At 40.0% G+C, this 21980-nt stretch overlaps 1 protein-coding gene across 3 annotated transcripts in view; it reads right to left on the bottom strand.

Moving 5' to 3' along the window:
- Positions 1 to 5896: 5896 nt before the first annotated feature.
- map3k7 (mitogen-activated protein kinase kinase kinase 7) overlaps positions 5897 to 21980 on the bottom strand; it is a 29735-nt gene continuing 13651 nt past the window's right edge. For 2 of the 3 annotated variants that reach the window (XM_051936630.1, XM_051936629.1), the window contains exons 12-18: positions 21240 to 21387; positions 20367 to 20447; positions 17039 to 17106; positions 13623 to 13722; positions 9661 to 9722; positions 9275 to 9390; positions 5897 to 7535 (exon numbers count right to left, since the gene is read on the bottom strand). In XM_051936630.1, the coding sequence (XP_051792590.1) occupies positions 7355 to 7535; positions 9275 to 9390; positions 9661 to 9722; positions 13623 to 13722; positions 17039 to 17106; positions 20367 to 20447; positions 21240 to 21387 (756 nt within the window). In that variant the 3' untranslated portion in view covers positions 5897 to 7354. The remainder of the gene's footprint in view (positions 7536 to 9274; positions 9391 to 9660; positions 9723 to 13622; positions 13723 to 17038; positions 17107 to 20366; positions 20448 to 21239; positions 21388 to 21980) is intronic. The other variant, XM_051936631.1, reaches the window with a different exon arrangement.

Below are 21980 nucleotides of genomic sequence, written 5' to 3'. Positions count from 1 at the left end.
CACACACACACAATACCTGGCAGGAGAAGGAAGATGACATCATTTCTCCACAATGAAATGACTCATTGTTCCCTATTTAGCTGTCAACTTCAAACACAGGCGGTGAAAAAAAAACAGAAGCCTTTGTCAGCAGAATGCTGAGAGAAATCTCAGGCTGAAATGTAAACCAGCAGCTCCGGCTGTTTTACTGCGAACACATGGGTCACATTCAGGGTCTTCACCATCACAGGCCAGACGCGCCTTATGTAAGTGAATCTAATTCTATATTGGGCAGACTGGCCCCGTTCAAAGGGGCTGCTGTTCTCACAATCAATAAAGTAGGTCGAGCCGAGCCTTGCAGCATGACATAATCAGGATTCACTTTGATCCCGGCCATTGATACACTGAACATGTATGGTTCTTTGTCTGTGGAGGAGCAGCTCCACAACAGCTCTGTGGCTGCACGACAATGACTGGATGTTTAGCACCACCTGCTGGCTTAATGGAGGCACTGCAGCAGAGACAAACGCTGATAAAGGTGCTTTGTGAGAGGTAGAGTGCGGAAAATAAAGCATGTCAGTATGAAAAAAAAAAGGTCTTACCACACGAAATAGCTGCATTCAAAAGCATTAATTTAAATAAAGATGCTACATGATAACCAGGGCATTCAATCTATCAAAAATAAATAAATCTTGTTTTGTATGAAAAACTGCCAAAAACCTTTCATAGAACACTCTGCAATGATATAAAACTGATCCAGACAGCAACTTCCACAATTTAGAAGCAACACTTTTTGGGAGGTTTAATTGGTAGATCCCTAAATTTTTACTACATTTACTGTTTTCGTCCTCTATAATGTGCAGAAATACTGCCGATATCGCTTAGATACCAGATGAACCAATGATCCAAAAGGAAATTCCAGAAAGTCCTGGATTTTCTCATTAAAGATAAACGATCTGAGCGACAGAGGCACTGGGTTATTAGGTTTGTTGCAGTCGCTCTAGATTTGTCTGAGGGGTTTCCTGTCTATTTTCATCTGCAGCTGATGAGAAATAAGTCTGGCTGCTGTCACAATCTGGTTTGAAGCATCTTCAGTTTCAAATTCATACCATTTATAGCCAGTATGAAGCTACATATAATTTGGAGAAGTTTACTGCATTGTCTTGGGGTATTATGTTTCTTTAAATTTGAAAAAAAAAAGTACAGGTTCAAACCGTGAAGCTTTTAGAACCCTATTTCACTAAAGAAAAAGAAAAATTGTTTTAAAAAAAAGTAATATTCTGCTAAAAATAGAAATAACCATGTCATAAAATTGCAGAAATGTTCTATAATTAAAATATATTTTCTTGTCTTAATTCATGAGATCATGTGTATTCTTTAGGATTTTTTATGTTTATTATTTTATGTTTATCAGTTATTTCTGTTGTGAAAACTTGCATATATAATACAGTTACAGTTTTCTGTTAATTATCACTAATGACTCATTTAAAAATATACATATAGTTGCAATATTTAACTTGAATTTAACAATCCATATAAAAAAGGAAATATTTAACTTTAGTTTATGTTAAAAAATTTATTTTCTTTAAATAAAAATGCAAATTTTATGTTAACAGGTTTGCAATGGTATTTTACAATACACTAGTTTTGTAATTTTTATTGATTTTTTGGGGTATTTCAAAACTGAAAAAAAAACTTCAATGAAGTACAAAAAAATCTGTAAAATTATATGTTTTGGGGAGGCACATAAAATTCCTCTCTCTGATGTCATGGGGGTGCTGGAATAATCCAATTTACTTCTGGCAATTATCTCAAAAAATGACTTCTCTCTGGTAATGCATCAGCATAGGTAATAAGTGATTATAGTCTGCATGGCATATTACAACAAATCTAAATTTCAATATACATGCCATGTAAAACTTCAAATGTTGTTCACATGCACCAAACAATGAGTTCTCAGTGACATTTAGCCTCTCGCTGGAGGCTAATTAGCACTGTATGGACGGCAGCTTCAGTCTCGCCAAATGTTTGATCAAACTTCAGTGTTTTACATGCTCTCGAGACCAGCAGCAAGATGTGCGATTGCTTTTCTGAGGAGTAGCTCCCTCAGGGAAATCAACATGCTTCCCCCTCATCATTACAGCTTGCTTTTATAACCGGATTATATACCATGACAGTACATCACGCATCCTATAGACATCCTGTCACAGGCGGTCGTGGAAAGCAGGAAGAGCAGACGTCTTCCAGGTCCTGAGAATGATGCGTCTTCTAGAGTCAGTGCTGGGTGACCAAACTGTATTGTACAAAAAATGAGAATGCAGCATGTGCGCACAGTACTGGAAATGACTGAAACACATGAGGTCGTCGATGCTCGTGGACTTTAGTTGCACCATTCCTGAAAGGCTCGGTGAGGTTGGCACACATTTTCAGAGACAGGATCATGTTGTTGGATAAGTCCATCCAGAGCTGTCTGAAATGATTTCTTATGACAACAAATTGTGGACATTCAAGTGTCTCTCTATGGCTTTAATTTACAGCTTATTCTTGTTTTCTTGTCACCTGTGGCTTTGTGTCTTTTGAATAAAGCTGCATCATTAGATGGAATTTTATAGTCACTGATCAAAGGAGTGTCTGAGTTTTGGTCACACTACAATGTCTCTAAAGATGATTCACCCCACTCGGGTGTGTGATCCTTTTATTCGTGAAATCATGGACTTTGACAAGAATTTGCAAAAAACAACAAACAAAAAATATCTTTATATCAAAGTGAAAAGAGATTCATGTCAACTGATTTCAAATATATGAGATATATTCAATGACTGGGTAAGTATTCCCCCCCAAATCAGGTCAGTATTTAGTAGATGCACTTTTGGCTGCAATCACAGCACTGAGCGGATATGTCTCAGAGTTGTACATGTAACGCTGTAATTTTTCTGAATTCTTCCTCAGCTTAAGCTCTGTCCGGTCGCTCTGGCATCGAGAGTGAACAGCTCTTTTCAAGTCCAGCCACAAATTCTCGACCGGATTGAGATCTGGCCACTCCAGAGCATTCACCTTGATGTCTTTGAACCATTTCTGTGGAGCTTTTGCTGTATGCTTGTGGATTTGTCTTGCTGGTGAATAAATCTTCTCCCAGGTCGGACTGAGTCAGATTATCCTCCAGGATTAGGCAATAGTTTTAAGCATTCATGTTCCCTTCCCCTGCCGAGAAGCACCCCCACATCATGATGCTGCCACCACCATGCTTCACAGTGGAGATGTGTTTGTTGTGATGTTCAATGTTTAGTGTTACCAAACATAGCGTCTTACCTCATCAGACCAAAGAACCTTCTTCCAGTTGACCGTGGAGTCTCCCACACACCTCTGGGTGAATTCCAGATGAGATTTCATATGAGCTTTTTTCAGCAGTGGCTTTTTCTTTGCCACTCTTCCATACGGCTTTGACTGGTGAAGAACTTGAAAAGTTGTTTTACAGTCTCTCCCGTCTGAACCACTGAAGCTTTAAGTGCCTTCAAAGTGGTTGTAGGTGTCTTGGTGGCCTCCCTCACCAGTCATTCAGTTCGTGACGATGACCAGCTCGAGACAGATTTCAACAAGTGCCGTACTCCTTCAGTTTCTTAATGATGGGTTTAACTGAACTCCGTGGGATATCCAGCAAGTTAGAAATCTTTTTGTAGTCATCTCCTGGCATATGCTTTTCAATGATGGTTTCTCTGACATGCTTGGAGTGTTCTTTTTGTCTTCATGTTGCAACTGTAGCAGGAATACTGATGAACCAGAGACTGGACCTTCCAGATGCAGGTGTCTTCATACTACAATGACTTGACACAGATCAACTGCATTCAGGTGATCCCCATTTCACTAATTATGACACTGCTTGCATCAACTAACTGCACCTCTGTTGAATTAGGTCAGTCACTCCAAAGGGAGTGAATCTTCATGCAGTCATTTACTTTACCTTATATATTTTTAATTAATTGATATGAGTTTTGTAAAAATCAGATTTCAATTTGGTATTTTTTCGCCCCTGTAATTTCTAGTCAAAAAAGCCAAATTATACTGGCCATGGTTTCATGTATAAAAGCAACAAAAGGGTGAAACATCCAAGGGGGGTGAGCACTTTTTATAGGCACTGTATCTGATCGTTGTCCTTTAAAGTTCACACCTGATTCAGTGGTTGAGAATCTGTCACCAGTTAAAACAGTTAAAAAAAAACTTCATGTGCACAACTGGCTAAATCTAACACTGTTCTAACCACAACAGAAATCACATTTTTAATCTTTCCTCACAAGCAGAAAAGAAGGACATTTGCATGCCGTTTGTTTTTCCATTGTAGATCTTAAAGGTGGAAGAGGTATACGATCCTTTATTCAAGTAACAGTACTAACTGCATACTGTAAACACAAAAAATTCTTAGCAAGTAAAAACACTGCATTGAGTGTTAAACTTATCTAAGTATCATTTACTCACACATACAAATAAGGCTGAATTTTCCTGTTGCAGATGCTTAAGGTGGAGCTGATGGTACCCAGGAAGTCATTTCCACAGACTCCCTGACTTTTATCATTTTTATTTTATTACTCGGATAATACCTGCAAACTAACACCCTCCCCCATCAGCCTTTTCTGTAGTTTGTGTTGGCAAATGTTAGCATGCTAGAGGCTAAACAAATGGTGGCCTCAGTAAGCATTACACCTGCTTTGCATCAGCACGTTAGCATTGCTTAAGACATTATTCATGTTACAGCACAGCCTCCACATACCAGCTCTTTCTAATTCGACTGTTGAGATGATATAAATGACAAGTCTACATAAACGTGAGCATAGCAGCTTTTGAACACCGTTTTCCTCCTGTGTGTTTAGTGTGCATGTAATCCTGTGAGTGAATTTGTTCCAATATCTCATCTGAGCTCGATTGTGTCGTGTCAGAGCTGTTTCTGTTCAGCACGAGGGCGGTAGATTCAATGCTTTGGTTGAATTTACACCTGGTATTTACCAGAAATCTGTAGGTGGATAACTTGCAATTGCCTCAGATAGTAAGACCAATACACTTTTGGAACACTTTGCATTTTAAAATCATGGAAACTGTTTTTTTTTTTTTCCATTAATCTACACTCAAAAGCAAAAAAAAAATGTTTTTCAGATTTATTAAAAACACAAAAAATTAAACACTTCCCTTTCATGTCAGCTAAACTAATCTGCACACTGAGATCAGATCAAATAATAAACAGCATATTTCATTCCCAGGTATGTAAACAATCACTACAACAAGCTAATACCCGGTCCAAACTAATGGAATTAAGAAATTGCAAAAGCTCGGTTTAGATTTTTATAAAGTGAAGCTCATCCAGGGTTTATTGTCTGTTACTATAAATTCTTTCACTTAGTTGCAGAATTCTCAATACTTGCTACTTCTGAGCCATAATCTTCCTATTTCTGTATCAGACACCGTTTATAATAGGTCATGTACTGTATTTATTATTTTAACCTAACACAATTTTACCTTTTGGGATAATTATTATATCACCTATGCCACTTCAAAAATAAAATGGTGCACATTTGAACACATTTACATTCCTGTTCAAATTTTTGTGGTTACTCAAAACTGTCATTTTTGAAAGAAAAGCCTTTTTTCTTTCAATGAAGGTAGCATTAAATGAATCAGAAATCCAGTCTAGACATTGTTAATGTGGTAAATGACTATTGTAGCTGGAAATGGTTGATTTTTAATGGATCATCTCCATAGGGGTACAGAGGAACATTTCCAGCAACCATCACTCCTGTGTTCTAATGCTACATTGTGTTAGCTTGATGCTACATTGTGCTAGCTTGATACACAAACGCACTCAATACTTCACCTATTGAAGTAAAAACTGCTGGAAGCACACTGGGAATGCATCACAACACAAACGGCGACATCTTTTTCACCATTTAGTTTATTTCGTAATGCCTTGCTCACTGTCTTATACTGTACCTCCTTCCCCGACTTCTTAGGGAACACTTCTAAACAGCGGTTTGTGTGTGTCAGTATGTGTGTGGTCAATCAAACCCGTGACTGGTGACTTTTAAAAGCAAGACTCGTCAAGTCTTTCACTTCTAAGAACAGAATTGCTTAAATGAGAAATAAAATCTTGTACATGACCAGACTAAACAAAGTGATTGTGCAAAAATACTCAAGGGATATGAGACACCACGAGAAAAAAAAAAAAAGTACATGTCATAGTCTTGGATGTAAAGCTGGTGGGAGACATTTACATTATCAGCTCAATGACACACATCCTTCTCCCTAATCTGCAGAAACATTTTCATTCATGTCCAGTACATTAAAAATATCTCTTTTTTTTAACTTTTATCCCTACTAAATGTCACATAAAACAAGCACTTAAAATGCAGGCAACTTCTAAGGCAACATGTGAACTAAAACCAAACTAGATACTGTATAGGGAGCTGTAGCCTCCTCTATTTTGTCCATAAGGGCATTCCCAGATCAGATAAAATATATCCTAACGCAAAAATGACACAAGCTATCATACAAGGTGAACTACTGAATAGAAAAGACAAAAACATCGACACGCAAAAACAATACTGAGGTCAAATGAAAAGGGAATCCACAGCTCCTTGTGTTTGCTCTGGAAGCTTTTTTTCTTTCCTTTTTATGAGCATGAGGAGCAAACCGTGAACACAAACCCCGAGCTCTTCCTTCTGCTGACTTCTGACCGGGGGTCTGTGGAAGGGCTCATGCTTACGATTAGAAAAAAAAGGGGGGAAAAGGGTGGAGATAAATATGTTGATTTCAAAGGAGGGGAGGTGTGTTTTGCATGATGGGGAGTCCACGCACACACTGCAGAGATTTCATTGCCTCTCACAATTCTGCATACGATTTGCACTGTTTTTTTTGTTTGTTTGTTTCGCTGGAAAGCCTTCGCCTTCGTTTTTCACATTCTGAGGAGGCCGGCGTGGCTGTCAGCCGCTGAGGAGTGCAAACACACACATGACCGGGCAGCCCAGAGGCCCTGAGAGCAAACACTGAGAAACACACCGAGGACGCCGTCCACCCTGGTCCATCCTGAGGGGGGCGAGGGCTCGTCAGGATGGGGGGAGCAGTGATTGTTTGGTCTGCGGTCACAGAAGACACTGTGAGGATGTGCAAATATCTGTACAGAAGACTCGAGGTCTTCCTGCCGGGTCTACAGTGCAACATGCAGGACACAGTAGAATGCAGGTCTCTTTACAAAGCTGGACTGGCAGCAGGGTGTGTGTGTGTGTGTTTGTGTGCAGAGCAGGAGAGGGGGTAGTGTTACAGTGCAGGTGTGAGGGTGAGGAGGAGGAACAGGAGGAGGAGGAGGGGTGGTAGCAGTTCATCTGTCTCTGCCTCATCACGACGTGCCCTGTCGCTTCTGTTGCTGCACTCGGATCAGCTCCAGCTGTTTTTTGCACTTCTGGTAGTATGTGGACAGACTCTTGTTCTCCTCCAGCAGCTTTTTGTGCTCCTGCACCAGACGGGACGTGTTCTGCTGGTCCTTCTCGTCTTGGTCCAGCTCGGCGATGAGCTCCTTCCTGCACAGACAAAGAGGACGTTAACACCGTTTTTAGTCGCTTTAATTACAATCTTAAGGCATTAGCTCGACATAGCTTTCCTGGCTTTTACACTGATGCCAACCACACAGGGACGATGTTTGTGTTAAACTGGGATCATTTCATTATTTACTGATTTATTATTTAACCTCCAAGCAATGTTAAACAAGCACGCACTGATTTCCACATTGTTGCTGGAATGAAGGTGGTAACACGCTCCCTCCTTCACCAACCCTGTTCCCCAAAAGCTCAGATAATTGTAAAATCCATCTTAAGAGCCTTCTTAGGTTTAAGAGGTGTCTCCCAAAGGCATTGTAACCGAAGAATGAAAGCACAAAAACTCATAAGCCGCTAAGAGCATCTTAAGACGCTGTGGAAGCTGCAGGAGGAATCGTAAACTGTGGATTTTCTGCAGGTTTTTAATGCCTTTGTTCAATTTATAACCAACGGCAGTTTCTTTAATTAACATTTGGTATACAAGTAGGAATGTTTAAGTAACTGTTGCACGTAAAAAACCAATGACAGCAATTAGTGATGCCACCTGTGTAATAAGGTTAAACTTGTAGAAAAGTCTCCCATCCACCATTTAATTCAAAGACAGCGTGCTTTTCAGACTGATAGTGCATGAAAAAGCCTGAATAAAAGCTGTTTTTATGTACTGGAGTTTGGTATCTATCCTACAGTTTTGCAAATTCTTGGCTGATACAATTTATTGTACAGTAATTTTCAGTGGAATATAACTGAGCTAAGTAGTGATTCCCCTGCTGCAAACAGCTGTTGCTGCCCTAAAAACAATATTTAGTTCATCTGAAATATACTGCCACTACTGACAAGAATACATCTTTAGGAATAAAACATGACTATTAAATTCACTCACTCTAAGTTTTACTAACATTGTTTAGTGGTTATTACTTTGTATGGCTCATGGTATGGCCACTCAAAAAATGTCATCAGGAAACACTGTATAATTGAGTGCATTGTGGAAAACTGCAAACTGTGTTGTTTTTTCCTTTTTTAAATGTTGCAGAGATAACAATAATTTAACTTGGGCCAAAATGATATATATATAAATTCTTAGTCAAAAAAGAAAACTTGAGGGAAGATCCTGCAGTGCAAATACAGCTGCCTATCAGTCAAGCAGCCTAAAGATCCATCAGACATCAATCACTGTTGACATCTTGTCAGACTATCCATCATTTTCACCCAGTCTAAAATAAGAAAAACAACTAATCAATGGATTGTCATGTTGAGTCGTAGCCCTATTCAAACTTAAAGCTGATTATTATTATTTATGGATATTAGATTTTGAAAAAGTGAACTGCAGATGGACAGAGGACAACCAGCTGTCTTACCTCTGGTCTAAATATGAGGGCTATTAGCCAGCATGTTGGTTTTTTCTCTGATTTTGGATGTTTATCCTCAAATACTTGACTAACAAAATACTGAGCTTTCCAGCCAAAAACAGTTCCTCCAGCTTGTATTTTTCAGCTCATGATGCCTCGTCTGTTAACTTTGGTCATTGCTTTTGGGCGGCTTTCCATACTCTCACATCTCCACATTAAAACATCTTTGTCATGTGAAGCTGCTTTAGTTTCACCACGAGACAAACCACGCATTTAAGAAAACATTCCCCCGGGGCTGCAGTGCCCTTAAATTTAAGTGACTCAAATCCACACACCAACCCAATCCCTTCTAAACACAAAACAACCAACTGGACTTACTTCCTCTGGATCAGCAGGGCGATTTCTGTTTGTACTTTCAGGTATTCTTGTGCCATCTTGCAGTGCTGCTCGAACACAGCCATGGACTCTTTGGAGTTGGGACAAGGAGCCAGCGGCTGGAAATAAACGCACAAGCTGTTCTTACCTGACTTAGAAAACGTTCTGTTCATGTATTTATGTCAGCTGTATATATATATTCACAATGCACTGTTTATGTAGCAGCATGTTTTCAGGGATAATCCCTACATGATGGAGTTTGTATTGGCAAAGCAAAGAGATGAGCTGCAGCTGATTCAGTGAAGCTTATACCTGACAATATTCAAACTAAACAACAGAGTGTTTGTACGGCAGTGCTTTGTGTGCTGACGGCTGATTGGATGTTGTACCTGCAGCTGGTGATCCAGGGTGAGATAAGCCATGGGAATGGAGTTGTCTGAGCCGTTGGTGTCTGAGAAAAGAGAAGAAAAAAGATCAAAGGCTGCTTGTTTTTGTCTGACTGTCATGGGACAACACAGTTCAGAAACAATATTCCTGAGCGGCTCTTCAGAGCTGTAAATCACTGACCAGCGCTACACACAGTGTCTATAAACAGCCGGACAGATTTACAGCATCTGACTGGAGCAACACTGATGCTGCTACAGTCACTGTGTTTAAAGGGGGACTAATGGGAGCGGCCCGATTTAATCTATCAGTCAACTGAGGTGTAAAATTCCACCTTTGTTTTTTTAACCACGAAACCTGTAACATGGACCCTTTGTGGTGAGAAAGAAGGAGGCCTTTCCACCTCATCTGCTTTAAAGGAGACTGGTGCAGATTAGTCAGTTCATTTTGGACAAAGTAAATACTATAAGTTGAACTGTGATGCTGACCAAACTACTTGATCTAGACCGCCTGCAGAGACTTTTCAGGTGGAGAGAGTCTGCAAACGTGTGCAGAAGTTATAATGCAGAAATATGGACTTTAAGTGAAGCTTTTCCTCACTAAAAAGTGAGTGAAATCAAGCGACTGCACAATCGATTCGGCCTTCTCTAGCTATCCAGATGCGCTCTTGACTGATAACACTCATCATTTTTCTTAGTGAGATCCTTCGACACAGAACAAGCAGGTCTGTCCATATGAATTTTGCCTCATGAAGGCCTCAGGACTGAAATGTGTGTTTATAAAGTGAATAAGGCCAATGGATAGTGTATAGGAATCTTGGGTTTTCCTGCTGCTGGAGGAGAGACCTTCTGCAGCATTTAATTCAACTGTCCTCTATTTCCTGACACAACAACAACAGTCTAATAATGAGTTACAAATCACTGCATACAACTTCACAACTACTTAATTAGTGGATGTATTGCTTTATGTAAAATAGGATGAATTTGATAGTAGTTTTTACACATTTAGTTTATACCTTGTGTATACTGGTGATATTTTGTTGTAACTGGTAAATACAACAGATGTGCTTTCAGAATTCTTTCAGGTGTCAACTTTTCTTTTGAAACTTCGTGCAACTTCACCACACTGACTGAGGATCAGGGTGTAAACCGAGTCAAAACACTGTACTGCAGTAACATGGATGAATGGAGGATTTCTGCAGCATTCACACACTTCATTTTAGTTTTTTTCAAAATCTGAATATCACATTTTTTATGGTTCATTGACTGTTACAATGCATCATTTTTTTTTGTAGTAGAATCCATTAACATAAACCGAACCCACATGAGCAGCAGGAAATAGGTGAATAAGTTAGAAAGCTTTTGATAAAGTTGACACTTTGCGCTGCTATAGTTTATTAGCTTGCTTCCTAGTGACACAAGAATTACTAAATAACCTCCTGCATGCATAATTTTGTGTGTATATACACACGTGGACAAAATTGTTGGTACCCCTCAGTTAAAGAAGAAAAAACCCACAATTCTCACTGAAATCACTTGAAACTCACAAAAGTAACAATAAATAAAAATTTATTGAAAATTAAATAATCAAAATCAGCCATCACTTTTGAATTGTTGATTAACATAATTATTGAAAAAAACAAACTAATGAAATAGGGCTGGACAAAAATGATGGTACCATAACTTAATATTTTGTTGCACAACCTTTTGAGGCAATCACTGCAATTAAGCGATTTCTGTATTTGTCAATGAGCGTTCTGCAGCTGTCAACAGGTATTTTGGCCCACTCCTCATGAGCAAACAGCTCCAGTTGTCTCAGGTTTGATGGGTGTCTTCTCCAAATGGCATGTTTCAGCTCCTTCCACATATGTTCAATGGGATTCAGATCTGGGCTCATAGAAGGCCACTTTAGAATAGTCCAACGCTTTTCTCTCAGCCATTCTTGGGTGTTTTTGGCTGTGTGTTTTGGATCGTTGTCCTGTTGGAAGACCCATGACCTGCGACTGAGACCAAGCTTTCTGACACTAGGCAGCACATTTCTCTCCAGAATGCCTTGATAGTCTTCAGATTTCATCGTACCTTGCACACTTTCAAGACACCCTGTGCCAGATGCAGCAAAGCAGCCCCAAAACATTACTGAGCCTCCTCCATGTTTCACCGTAGGGACAGTGTTCTTTTCTTCGTATGCTTGGTTTTTGAGTCTATGAACATAGAGTTGATGTGCCTTACCAAAAAGCTCCAGTTTGGTCTCATCTGTCCAAAGGACATTCTCCCAGAAGCTTTGTGGCTTGTCAACATGCATTTTTGCAAATTCCAGTCTGGCTTTTTTATGAGTTTTTTTCAGCAGTGGTGTCCTCCTTGGTCGTCTCCCATGAAGTCCACTTTGGCTCAAACAACGACGAATGGTGCGATCTGACACTGATGTACCTTGGCCTTGGAGTTCACCTTTAATTTCTTTGGAGGTTGCTCTGGGCTCTTTGGATACAATTCCAACGATCCGTCGCTTCAATTTGTCATCAATTTTCCTCTTGCGGCCACGTCCAGGGAGGTTGGCTACTGTCCCGTGGGTCTTGAACTTCTGAATAATATGAGCCACTGTTGTCACAGGAACTTCAAGCTGTTTAGAGATGCTCTTATAGCCTTTACCTTTAAGATGTTTGTCTATAATTTTTTTTCAGATGTCCTGGGACAATTCTCTCCTTCGCTTTCTGTTGTCCATGTTCAGTGTGGTACACACCTTTTCACCAAACAGCAGGGTGACTACTTGTCTCCCTTTAAATAGGCAGACTGACTGATTATGAGTTTGGAAACACCTGTGATGTCAATTAAATGACACACCTGAGTTAATCATGTCACTCTGGTCAAATAGTTTTCAATCTTTTATAGAGGTACCATCATTTTTGTCCAGGCCTGTTTCATTAGTTTGTTTTTTTTAAATAATTATGTTAATCAACAATTCAAAAGTAATGGCTGTTTTTGATTATTTAATTTTCAATAAATTTTTATTTATTGTTACTTTTGTGAGTTTCAAGTGATTTCAGTGAGAATTGTGGGTTTTTCCGTCTTTAACTGAGGGGTACCAACAATTTCGTCCACGTGTGTATACAGGCAACTTTAAGTGAATACCTGAACCCTTGCTACCTGCAGTGAGGGGGAATCCAGGGATTCTGTTATAGTGTGGGGGTTTCTGTATGTTTCTGAACGACAGGGCACAAGGGCTCACTGAGTATGGATGATGCAAATCACATGCAATGGCCTTTGTAGGCCCCAGATCACCAGAACAAACAAATTAGGGAATGTCTTTGGGAATAACAGAGCTTATCCCTTTAGCACAGTCTTGGAGAACCAACACTAAGGTTCACTGAGGCTGCTAGCTGCACCTTGTAGCCCAGCATCTTACTAAATCACCTGATGCTGGTATATATAGTACAGTATAGATATACGAGTACATAATACGACAGACTTTGGAAGCAAATGACATCACCAGCACAACACGACACTATCAGTTCTGCCATACTTCAGTGAAACCTCTGGAGAGCTGTCACATCAGCCGACGTTCTATACAGTATACGCTCACAACATATGCAGGCATGAACACCTTTGTGGCTATGTAAGCCAAAGTTCAATGAAATTCCTTCAACACCTTCTTAAGTCTGACTGACTTAATAAAGCCTTTAAAGACTTTTCTAAGACCTGCAGACACCCTGCTGTGAAGACTGACAGAGAGAAAAGCTGCAACTGTAGCTACACTAATGTGCTACTTAGTGTTTACAAGGTTGTAGAACTTATCTTCTGCAGCAACAGAAGCTAGGGTTTGCCTGGTTTTTAACTGAGCTTATGAAGAGAAATGGAATAATACACTCTATACCTATTGATCGTAAACTTCCCTTTAACATTCAGTTGTGTTGTTTTTTTTCATACACACTACTGTAACTGGACCAGCTTTGTGGAAATGCAGCCCTGAGTACCTGTGGGGTCATCAGGAGAGAAGTAGCCTCTGCTGCTGGTCTTATCAGGTGGCATCATCCTCACACTGGGACTGGAGGACCGGCTGCTGTTCCTGCTCCCCTGCAAGAAGACAGACAGAAAATCCATTGATAATTAAAACAGAAAATGAGGCTCAAAATTACTGTATGCAGTCTTCATTTGTGTCATTTAAAAAATATATTAAAAATGTACAGTGGTCCTTCATCTATCACAGAGCGATCAGGTATCTATAGGAGACTGATTCAACGGTCGCTGACCCAATCAGAGCTCAGTACTGTACATTATGCATTTTATTTTGAATAAATATTCTTTTAAGATGTTTTACTTATCTTTTTTAAAAATTGTTTTCAATTTTTTAGGATAGAAAATGCTTACTTTACTGCAAAAATACTAAAAAATAATGTAGCGATCACAGAGCCGGTCGCTATGACTGAACTGTTTTACTGCAATGCATCATGGGAGTTTGGGGAGTAAATGTCATTATTGTGGTTTGCGTTAGCATTAGTGTGAATAGTATTTATGTTTCATTGTGTTTTTGTGGTTAAGTAAGCCTAGTTAGTTTGGTTAAGTGTCATATTGTCGTGTGTTTGACGACTTCCTGCCACATTTCAACTCAAAATAAAAGCATCTGCCAGTTGTGAAGCGCATACAAGGCAGATATCCTTTCTCTACTGTTGTCCTTCAATGCAGCTTGCCACAAAAATGAATTTATAAAAAATACCTATATACTGCAAAATCCTGCAGTATAGCAGAAAATCTGTGATACTGTGAGACCGCAAAAAGTGAACCACGATATGGTGAGGGACCGCTGTATTTGGGATTTTGGCCAGAAACCCCACACACCATCTTGGATATAGGACATATTTACAATTTTCTGATGTGTATTAGTCCAAATGACTGATACCTTGATTAATATCAGTAAGATACGATTAAAATGTTTGTTTGCTGGACCAACAATGTAAAATGCAGCATGATTATTTGGTTTAAAGTAGTAGCATCACATCAGGGGTTAATCTAATGATAACAACATGTAATATTTAGACTCTGAACTCTAGATGTGAGGTCGATCCCACTGACTGTACAGCACCTCAGTATTTTTGTACAAAGCCTTCGTGGGGAACTCTAAATGAACTTTTGCCTGCACAGAGGTGTGGGTTTTCTGCTAAACAAATGGAGACAAACGTTTGGGAAACCAGCAGAAACGCTGCAAGCTAAGGAGCTTATTTGAAGCTGTGTTTGTGTTTGAGGAGGGGCGCACCGGATTCTTCCTACACTAATGTCTTCATCTTCCTGAAGCTGCCTTATCAAACACATGTCATATTTTATGACACTTTCTCCCCAAGGATTCCTCTCACTTGACAAAGAATGCGTGAAATGCTTTTGAAAGACGGCGTCAGTAAATCATCGAGGCTTCAGAGGAGGAAGGGACTGATGAGAGCTCAGAAGAAAAACATACAGAGCATTAGAAGAGCAGAAACAAACCCCTGTGGCAGGGTTATGCCGGAGTTCAGCTTATTATTTAGACTTTCTAGAAGATAAAGCGTTATCTCACGATTATTTGTGCATCATTTATCTCACATTAAACAAGAAAACGGCCTGTTTCAGGTCATGTATATTTATTGGCTTTCATGTTAAATGATTTTCCCGTCAAATGGAAATTGCCAAGTTTTCTAGTATCACTGTCAGAGCAATTTATAGTTGTTTTGTTATTTATTACTCAAAGGGAATAAGCTCTTTGGATATGTATCAGAAATGCTCCTTAACTTCCAAGCCTCTAAGTTCCTGAGTGGGTGATCCAGCATATACTCGACGAACAACAAACTTCTTCTAACGATAGCTTTAGAAGCTTAGAGCAGACAGTGCTGGTTAGCTGCGACATTAAGGAGTAAAAGTGACAACATTTAGTGTCTAAACTGACAAATGACAACAGCTGCTCTTGTTGCCACAGCTGACAAGCTAATTAGCCATCTAGCCCTGGAAAATGATGCAAATTAGCATTTTCAGTGCTGTATGCTTGGCTGGTCACTTGTTCAGAAAGTGTGTGTTTGTGTTGTGTCCCAGCTATTGTCTGATTGTAATGGCGGTTTGTTTTTAATGTAAAAGATAAAAGTTAGTCCTGTTACAGATACAATCTAGATTTAGATTTCAATTATAGCAAAGGGTTTAATGCATACATTAAATTACCATAACCCCAGACAGATGTATCATACACGATCTCCATGTATTACCACTCTGAGCTTCAAAGCATTTTCATAGCATTGAACACATTTTCCCTGCAATATAAAGTCCTCAACCTTTACAGAACCAGCACATTTATAAGTGGAAGCACATGGAAATCAAATGTCTTATGTGCAGCATAAGTTGTATGGCCATACAAATAAAAGGAAAATACTAAATATAATTTCTTTCATTGAAAACTGGGAACCAATATGGTCAGCATTTTTAGTGCCCACAGGTGTTACCAATACTGAAAAAAACATACAGTTTAGCATTGTATTGTCCTTGCATTACTATGCTTGCCTCCTATGTGCTCTGGATAAAGACATTTTTTTTCCAACTAAAAAGATTATGATTTTTGTCATGTGACTGTTCATCACAGCTCAGTCAGTCATAAGCATATTTTTAAAAAAATCAAATGTATTTAGTGAAAATGGTTTCTTTTTATGCCAAATTTTAAATGAGACTGTCGAAATAAAGCTATTTGGATGAAATATGCTTAGATTCAGTTTTCCTTTAGCACAGCACATCACAGAGGAGCAGTTCAAGAAAAGTAAGAAAGTTGAAAATGTGACGAATCCCCCTGTTTTTACAGTTTACAGAAACGGTATAATTTGGGTGATTTCTATAAAGATAACATTCCTTTTGAGGCCACTGGTGGGTTTTGGGGTTCAGAGGGCTAACTACTATATACTGGCCACAGCAACAATGGTCACATTTTTTCTTTCAGCTTTTTCAGTCCCCACTTTTTAACCTTGACATACATCCATGTAGCTTTTATTTTATCTCATCTCAGTAGATAACAGGAGGCTGCTACTGTGGGGTCGCTGTTTTCTTTCACTGTGACAGAAGGTGTGCAGTGAGTAGAAAGTTTACTATTGTTTCTAGATTCTTTCACTTTAATGTAATGCTGTGAGTGATCAACAATCTCTACTACCATCACAAAACTGTCGGTAAAAACATGAGCAACCCAATCACAGGAGCAGTGGTCCTCATGTGGTATCTCCTTCCCAGCCTTAGCTCAAGCACATATATTATGAGCAGCTGTGTCAGTTGCACAGCTACCATAGTGGTTGCGATTTTAGCATTGATAAACTACCTGTTGTCTTTCAGGTTAAAAAAAACAAACAGCAATTTATGTTACACTTGTTTAAATTCTGTCAGTCATCGTGCGTCTTACCTGGCTGGACTCTGTGCCGATGCCTGGCAGATCCTGCACGGACCGGCGTCTCTGAGGGTCGCATGTGGCTGTGGACGGGGTCAAGGGATAAGGACAGACAGGACAAAGAATGAGACCCGGAGGAGTTTGCGTAGTGGTGGTGGGGGACTGATTCCCGTGTTTGCTTGTGGCTTGAGGTAGATCCAGGCCCACAGAGCCACACGGGGACAGCTGCACTGATTTACCCCTCTACGTCCTGGCCTGTCAACATTCGCTGTGGTGTGGCTGGAACGTGACCACAAGACTAAAAGCACCCGACCTCACTGACGGTGCACAACAACCATACACACAACACCGCAGACCAAACCTATTCACATCAGCCGCTGGGCCTGTTTATGTGATGAGGGTGCACTAACTGGCTGGTTTGGGTTTTGAAGGCTTCATGTGAGCTGACAGGTTCTGCTTTCCCCGCTCATCACTCCTTCATCTGTTGCCCAGAGTAACGTCATGTTAAAACTACCATCTATGGGGGTCTCACCTGTGAAGTAACTGCAGTAAAGAAACAATAATATCAACTCATTCGACATGAGTATGACTTAAGGTAGTAGAGAAACTATATAAATATAGTGAATATGACATTTTTCTAAGCAAGTTCATAATAAATCAATGTTTTTTTTTCCACTGTTATAAAAATTGTACTTTTCAAAAAAATGTTTGTATGTCGTAGACATGACTGTCGTCACAGGATTTGAATACTTTGTGAGCATGATTGTGGTTTATCTTGGAACACAATATATAATTCCTTTGATGAAAAATGTCAGATTTTGCAGTGTAAATGAAGCCTTATTATTCCCCGTAATGACCAAAGAGATTTGAATTTGATGATGCACTGTTTCCAGATTACAGAAGATAAAAATGAAAATAAAGCAGACTATTAGAGAAGATTACCAAAATCAGTGTTCCCAATTGTCCCATAACAGCAAATGCAAAATTAAGCCAATTAAAATGTGTTTTTTGGCTGCTCAAGTTTTCTTTTCCATTGATAGTGTGTATTTCCCAAACTTCACATGACACGGGGTTGATCAAGCTAAATGCTTCACACCACTCATATTTCAAAACTAACACAGATGGCTGGGTTTATCTGGTCTAGGCCGACTACAAGCTTCTGCGAGCACAATGAAGAAATGAAACATGAAGGGAGACACGCACATAAACAAACAAGCACTAAGAAAGGATCTTCACTTTCTGTATCTGTCATTGTTGTCATGAAACTGAACTGAGCTGACACTTTAATAACTAGATACATGCAGCTCAAATAAAGTCAGTTACAAATTAAGTAACAAATTTGGAAGTCAATTATAGACTCGCAAGGCAGGCACTACGTTTCTTTTTTTCCTGAATTTTGTGACAGGGGTGTATAGGTACATTTATTTCCTGAAAAACATTTTATCCAGTATGTGATTTTCTTCATTTTGATGAACTCATGTAGCCCAGTGCTCCCTACATTAGTCTATGTCTGGCATGTGGTGAACATAATTTCTGAACTGTGAAACCTACAAGGAAAGGTGAGGCAGTGCAAACAAATTATGCATGCTATGTTTATATTGATAAATTGCACCTTGCACTTTTTGACATCATGCCCCATTGTGTTTTTGGCCGGCTACAGATTAGCCATTAATCCTTGTGTATTTAAACTCGTCAAGATTGTGATATTTTGCATTTTTAGATTCTATAATACATCGCTAAGTGAGTTAAGTGCATTTGTGTTTGCAAACTCACCTTCCTAAAATTGCCCCTTGAGGGTTGAATAATGTAGATTGAACAAAATGAATATTTGTTCGCTCATCTAGTCTGACTAGCCCATTAATTCCGAAACACATACAGGGAGTGTGTAGCTGTTATTAGGAACACAGATCATCTAGCAGTCTATTAGGAATACCTGTGCAATCTGCTGCAATCCAATACAACAGCTCTGCTATAAATTTTGCGAAAACAAAGCGTGTACATTTCCATTTTTTCTCGATAATGTCAGAAAGATACCACAAGCTCCATAAAAATTATCAAGTAAAATTTTGACCTTATCGTCTAGGTCAACAAAAACTGAAAATGCGCAAGCTTTGTTCAAATTGCGCAAATGTTTCTGTTGGATGAGTATAGTCTTGACATTAGGATGTGACAGAGACAGCGGACAGGGGAGACTGGAAGCAGCTAAAACTGTTTGCTGGCCCTGCTCAACTTAACTTGTCTCTGGTTTTTAATGTGCAAACTGCTGTTGTCCAGGAAATGTCTACTAAATGTCTACTAAAAGAAGCCATATTTAAAATTTTCAAAACAAAAGAGAGCCACTGTGGTCTTCTGTGTTTCTTTTGCTTTCCTGCTGTGTCAAAAATGTACCGCAATGAACAAATGACGGCAATACCTCCCCAACCATAGTTATTTTAAACTCAGGAATTATGAGCAAAAGGTCCTCTGTCCAGGTGTGCTCATGCAATGATAAGTGCCATACCTTTAATAACATGCACCAGCTGACTCCCTGAGTCACTGGATTAAATTAGCCACTCATTCAATGTGTCTCACACGGCTTCAAAATAGAAGCCTTTTCTGACATCCAGAGCTGTCCCCATTCCTTTCATCCGTATCTCTGCTTGTAATAATAGCTCTGACCCTCAATGTGAGGGAAATTAATCAAAATGACTTTTTCAAAGTTAATGGATGTAAAGAGAGCGACAGAGGAGAAAGAAAAAAAAAATAGCCATGCTTTCTCAATGTCCTCTATGCATGAAAGGCAAGGACGAGCTCAAATGCAGAGAACTGGTGTGCCGATTTACTCCTGCTACCAATGATCTGCTGCAGCCAAGCCAGGTAGATGACAAAGAGGACAGGGCCATGAGTTCGGAAAGTTATCTCATCTGTGTCAACTGAGCTGCTGCAATGTGCTTGAGTGTTAAATGTTTGCTTTTAGGTGATACAACGGCAGCATCGCCTTCTGAAGAAGATTAACTTGATAATAGAGACTGGGCAACAAAGGTGATAACAGATGAGAAAGCTCCAATATTAACTCATGTTCTGGTCTTGCCAACTAAAAATCACAGAAAACAAAGAGACATGAGGCAACTCTGATGTGTGTTACTCCAGGACCAGCTCAATTACATGCTGCTTTTTAAATAGCGCCTGCCCCCAGCTACACATCCAATTTAAAATTCAACAGGAATGAACATTGTCTGCATTCCTGTGAGGAGTCTCAAATGAAGTGACACACAAGAGAGAGCTATGTCAGAGGACAGCAACCCACGGGCTCAGCCAAGACAGCTCCACCCGATCACCAGGAAGCCCTGTGGTCCAGTGATACCTGTGACGACGATCTTGGGGACATCCAGAATGGTTCCGAATGATGCGGTTTTACGGTGGCCTCGCTTATACTGGGGGGGTGCTGCGAAAACACACATACACACATACAGCTGCGTACACAACAAGCATGCAGACTATGACAGACTGGGGGCCCACAGCTGGACTGGAAATGTGGGCCACACACATGCAGAGCATATGGTGTGCGTGCAAGGGCAACATGCACCCGTCCATTCCAGGAGCTATGCAGCGAACACTGTGCAGACTGACAGCAGCCACTGCGCGACATTTCTCAGCACAAATACCAGCAGGCATTCAACTCCAATGCTGTTCAGACATGAAGTTCAACAAGCCAGTCTGAGGACAGAGGGTGTCGATGCTTCAATCACAGAAACTCAAAGTCATTAAAGCTACATCAAAGGGTGAACAAGTACAAAAAAAACCCTGACAGACACTCAAATTTAAATCAAAACTACATGTGGGGAGCTCCTGAGGTTGAATTTCATCATGACAGCGGTAAGAGCGTCCACTGCTTTCTGTCTTTTAAGGGAGGAAAAATAGTTGACAGCTGGTTCTGACAGGCCTCAGTGTTCAGGGGTATGTGGTTATATTTATATGAGGAATCAATCTTCAACTCAAAGTGATGAAATCACATGAAAAAACTGACTCAGGTGCCAGGAGAGCAGCTTCTTGTGGACTTACAGAGGCATCATTCCAACAGGATTTGGCTCAACACTAACACTTCAGGCTTTTCCTGTACAACTCTTCATCTTAAATAGGACGTTAAAAAAATCATATGATCATGCCAATATGCCTTGATAAGTGGCTCATTCTGCTTTCCGTGAGTTGCTTTGTGCTGTGTAATGTCTGGTATTACCTGCAGGTGCAAATGGCATCTTGGGTTCCAGCTCTGACAGGTCAGCGCTCATTCTTTTGCTGTCAGAGGATGCCAGGCACTGTGTTCGTGCTGGCAGACTCTCAACGCTGCCCCCTCTGGACAGAGGCAGAGTCCGCAACGGGTCTCCCTGAAAAAACAAAAGAAAATTTTAACATCCCTTTCAACTATTGCAGTTTTTTTTACTCTGATTTCATCTACAGTGTAACCATTGCTACAAACATTAGTAGCTCTGATCAAACTGAAAGCCTGTAAGCGTTGCACGGGTAAGAACATCAGAAGTCTAACTCCAAACATTTTTAAATCCTGCACTAGAGAAGTATGGGAGCAACAACCGTAGGAAGTGACACCCCGTGACTATATAATGTGGGACTTGAGGGTCAGGAGGACACAGACAAAGCTGATTTAACAAAGAGATTCAACAGCTGTGAGAAGCTCCGTCAGTCTCTCTGTTTCTCTGCTGGAAAGACAGGGAACCTGCTGGAGCTTTGACAGTCACTGGAAGCACATTTTCGACCCTTTGAGAGTCAGTGTCTTCACATGGATGTGAGTATCCCAGACAGGATTGGGCTTTTGAAATGCACTATAGTGTGAAAGCAAACAGTGGTGGCAGGAAAAGCATCTTATGTTTGGAGTCATGAAAAGACGTTCATAGGAACTAATTTCCCTGTTGACTTAAAACTAATTAAATTTAGACAAGTTGGCATGTCTAAAAGTAAGCAA

Source organism: Acanthochromis polyacanthus, chromosome 16 (genome assembly GCF_021347895.1).
Source record: "Acanthochromis polyacanthus isolate Apoly-LR-REF ecotype Palm Island chromosome 16, KAUST_Apoly_ChrSc, whole genome shotgun sequence".
NCBI lineage: Eukaryota > Metazoa > Chordata > Actinopteri > Pomacentridae > Acanthochromis > Acanthochromis polyacanthus.
Note: the sequence above shows the minus strand (reverse complement) of the source record. Positions and strands in the feature narration are given on the sequence as shown.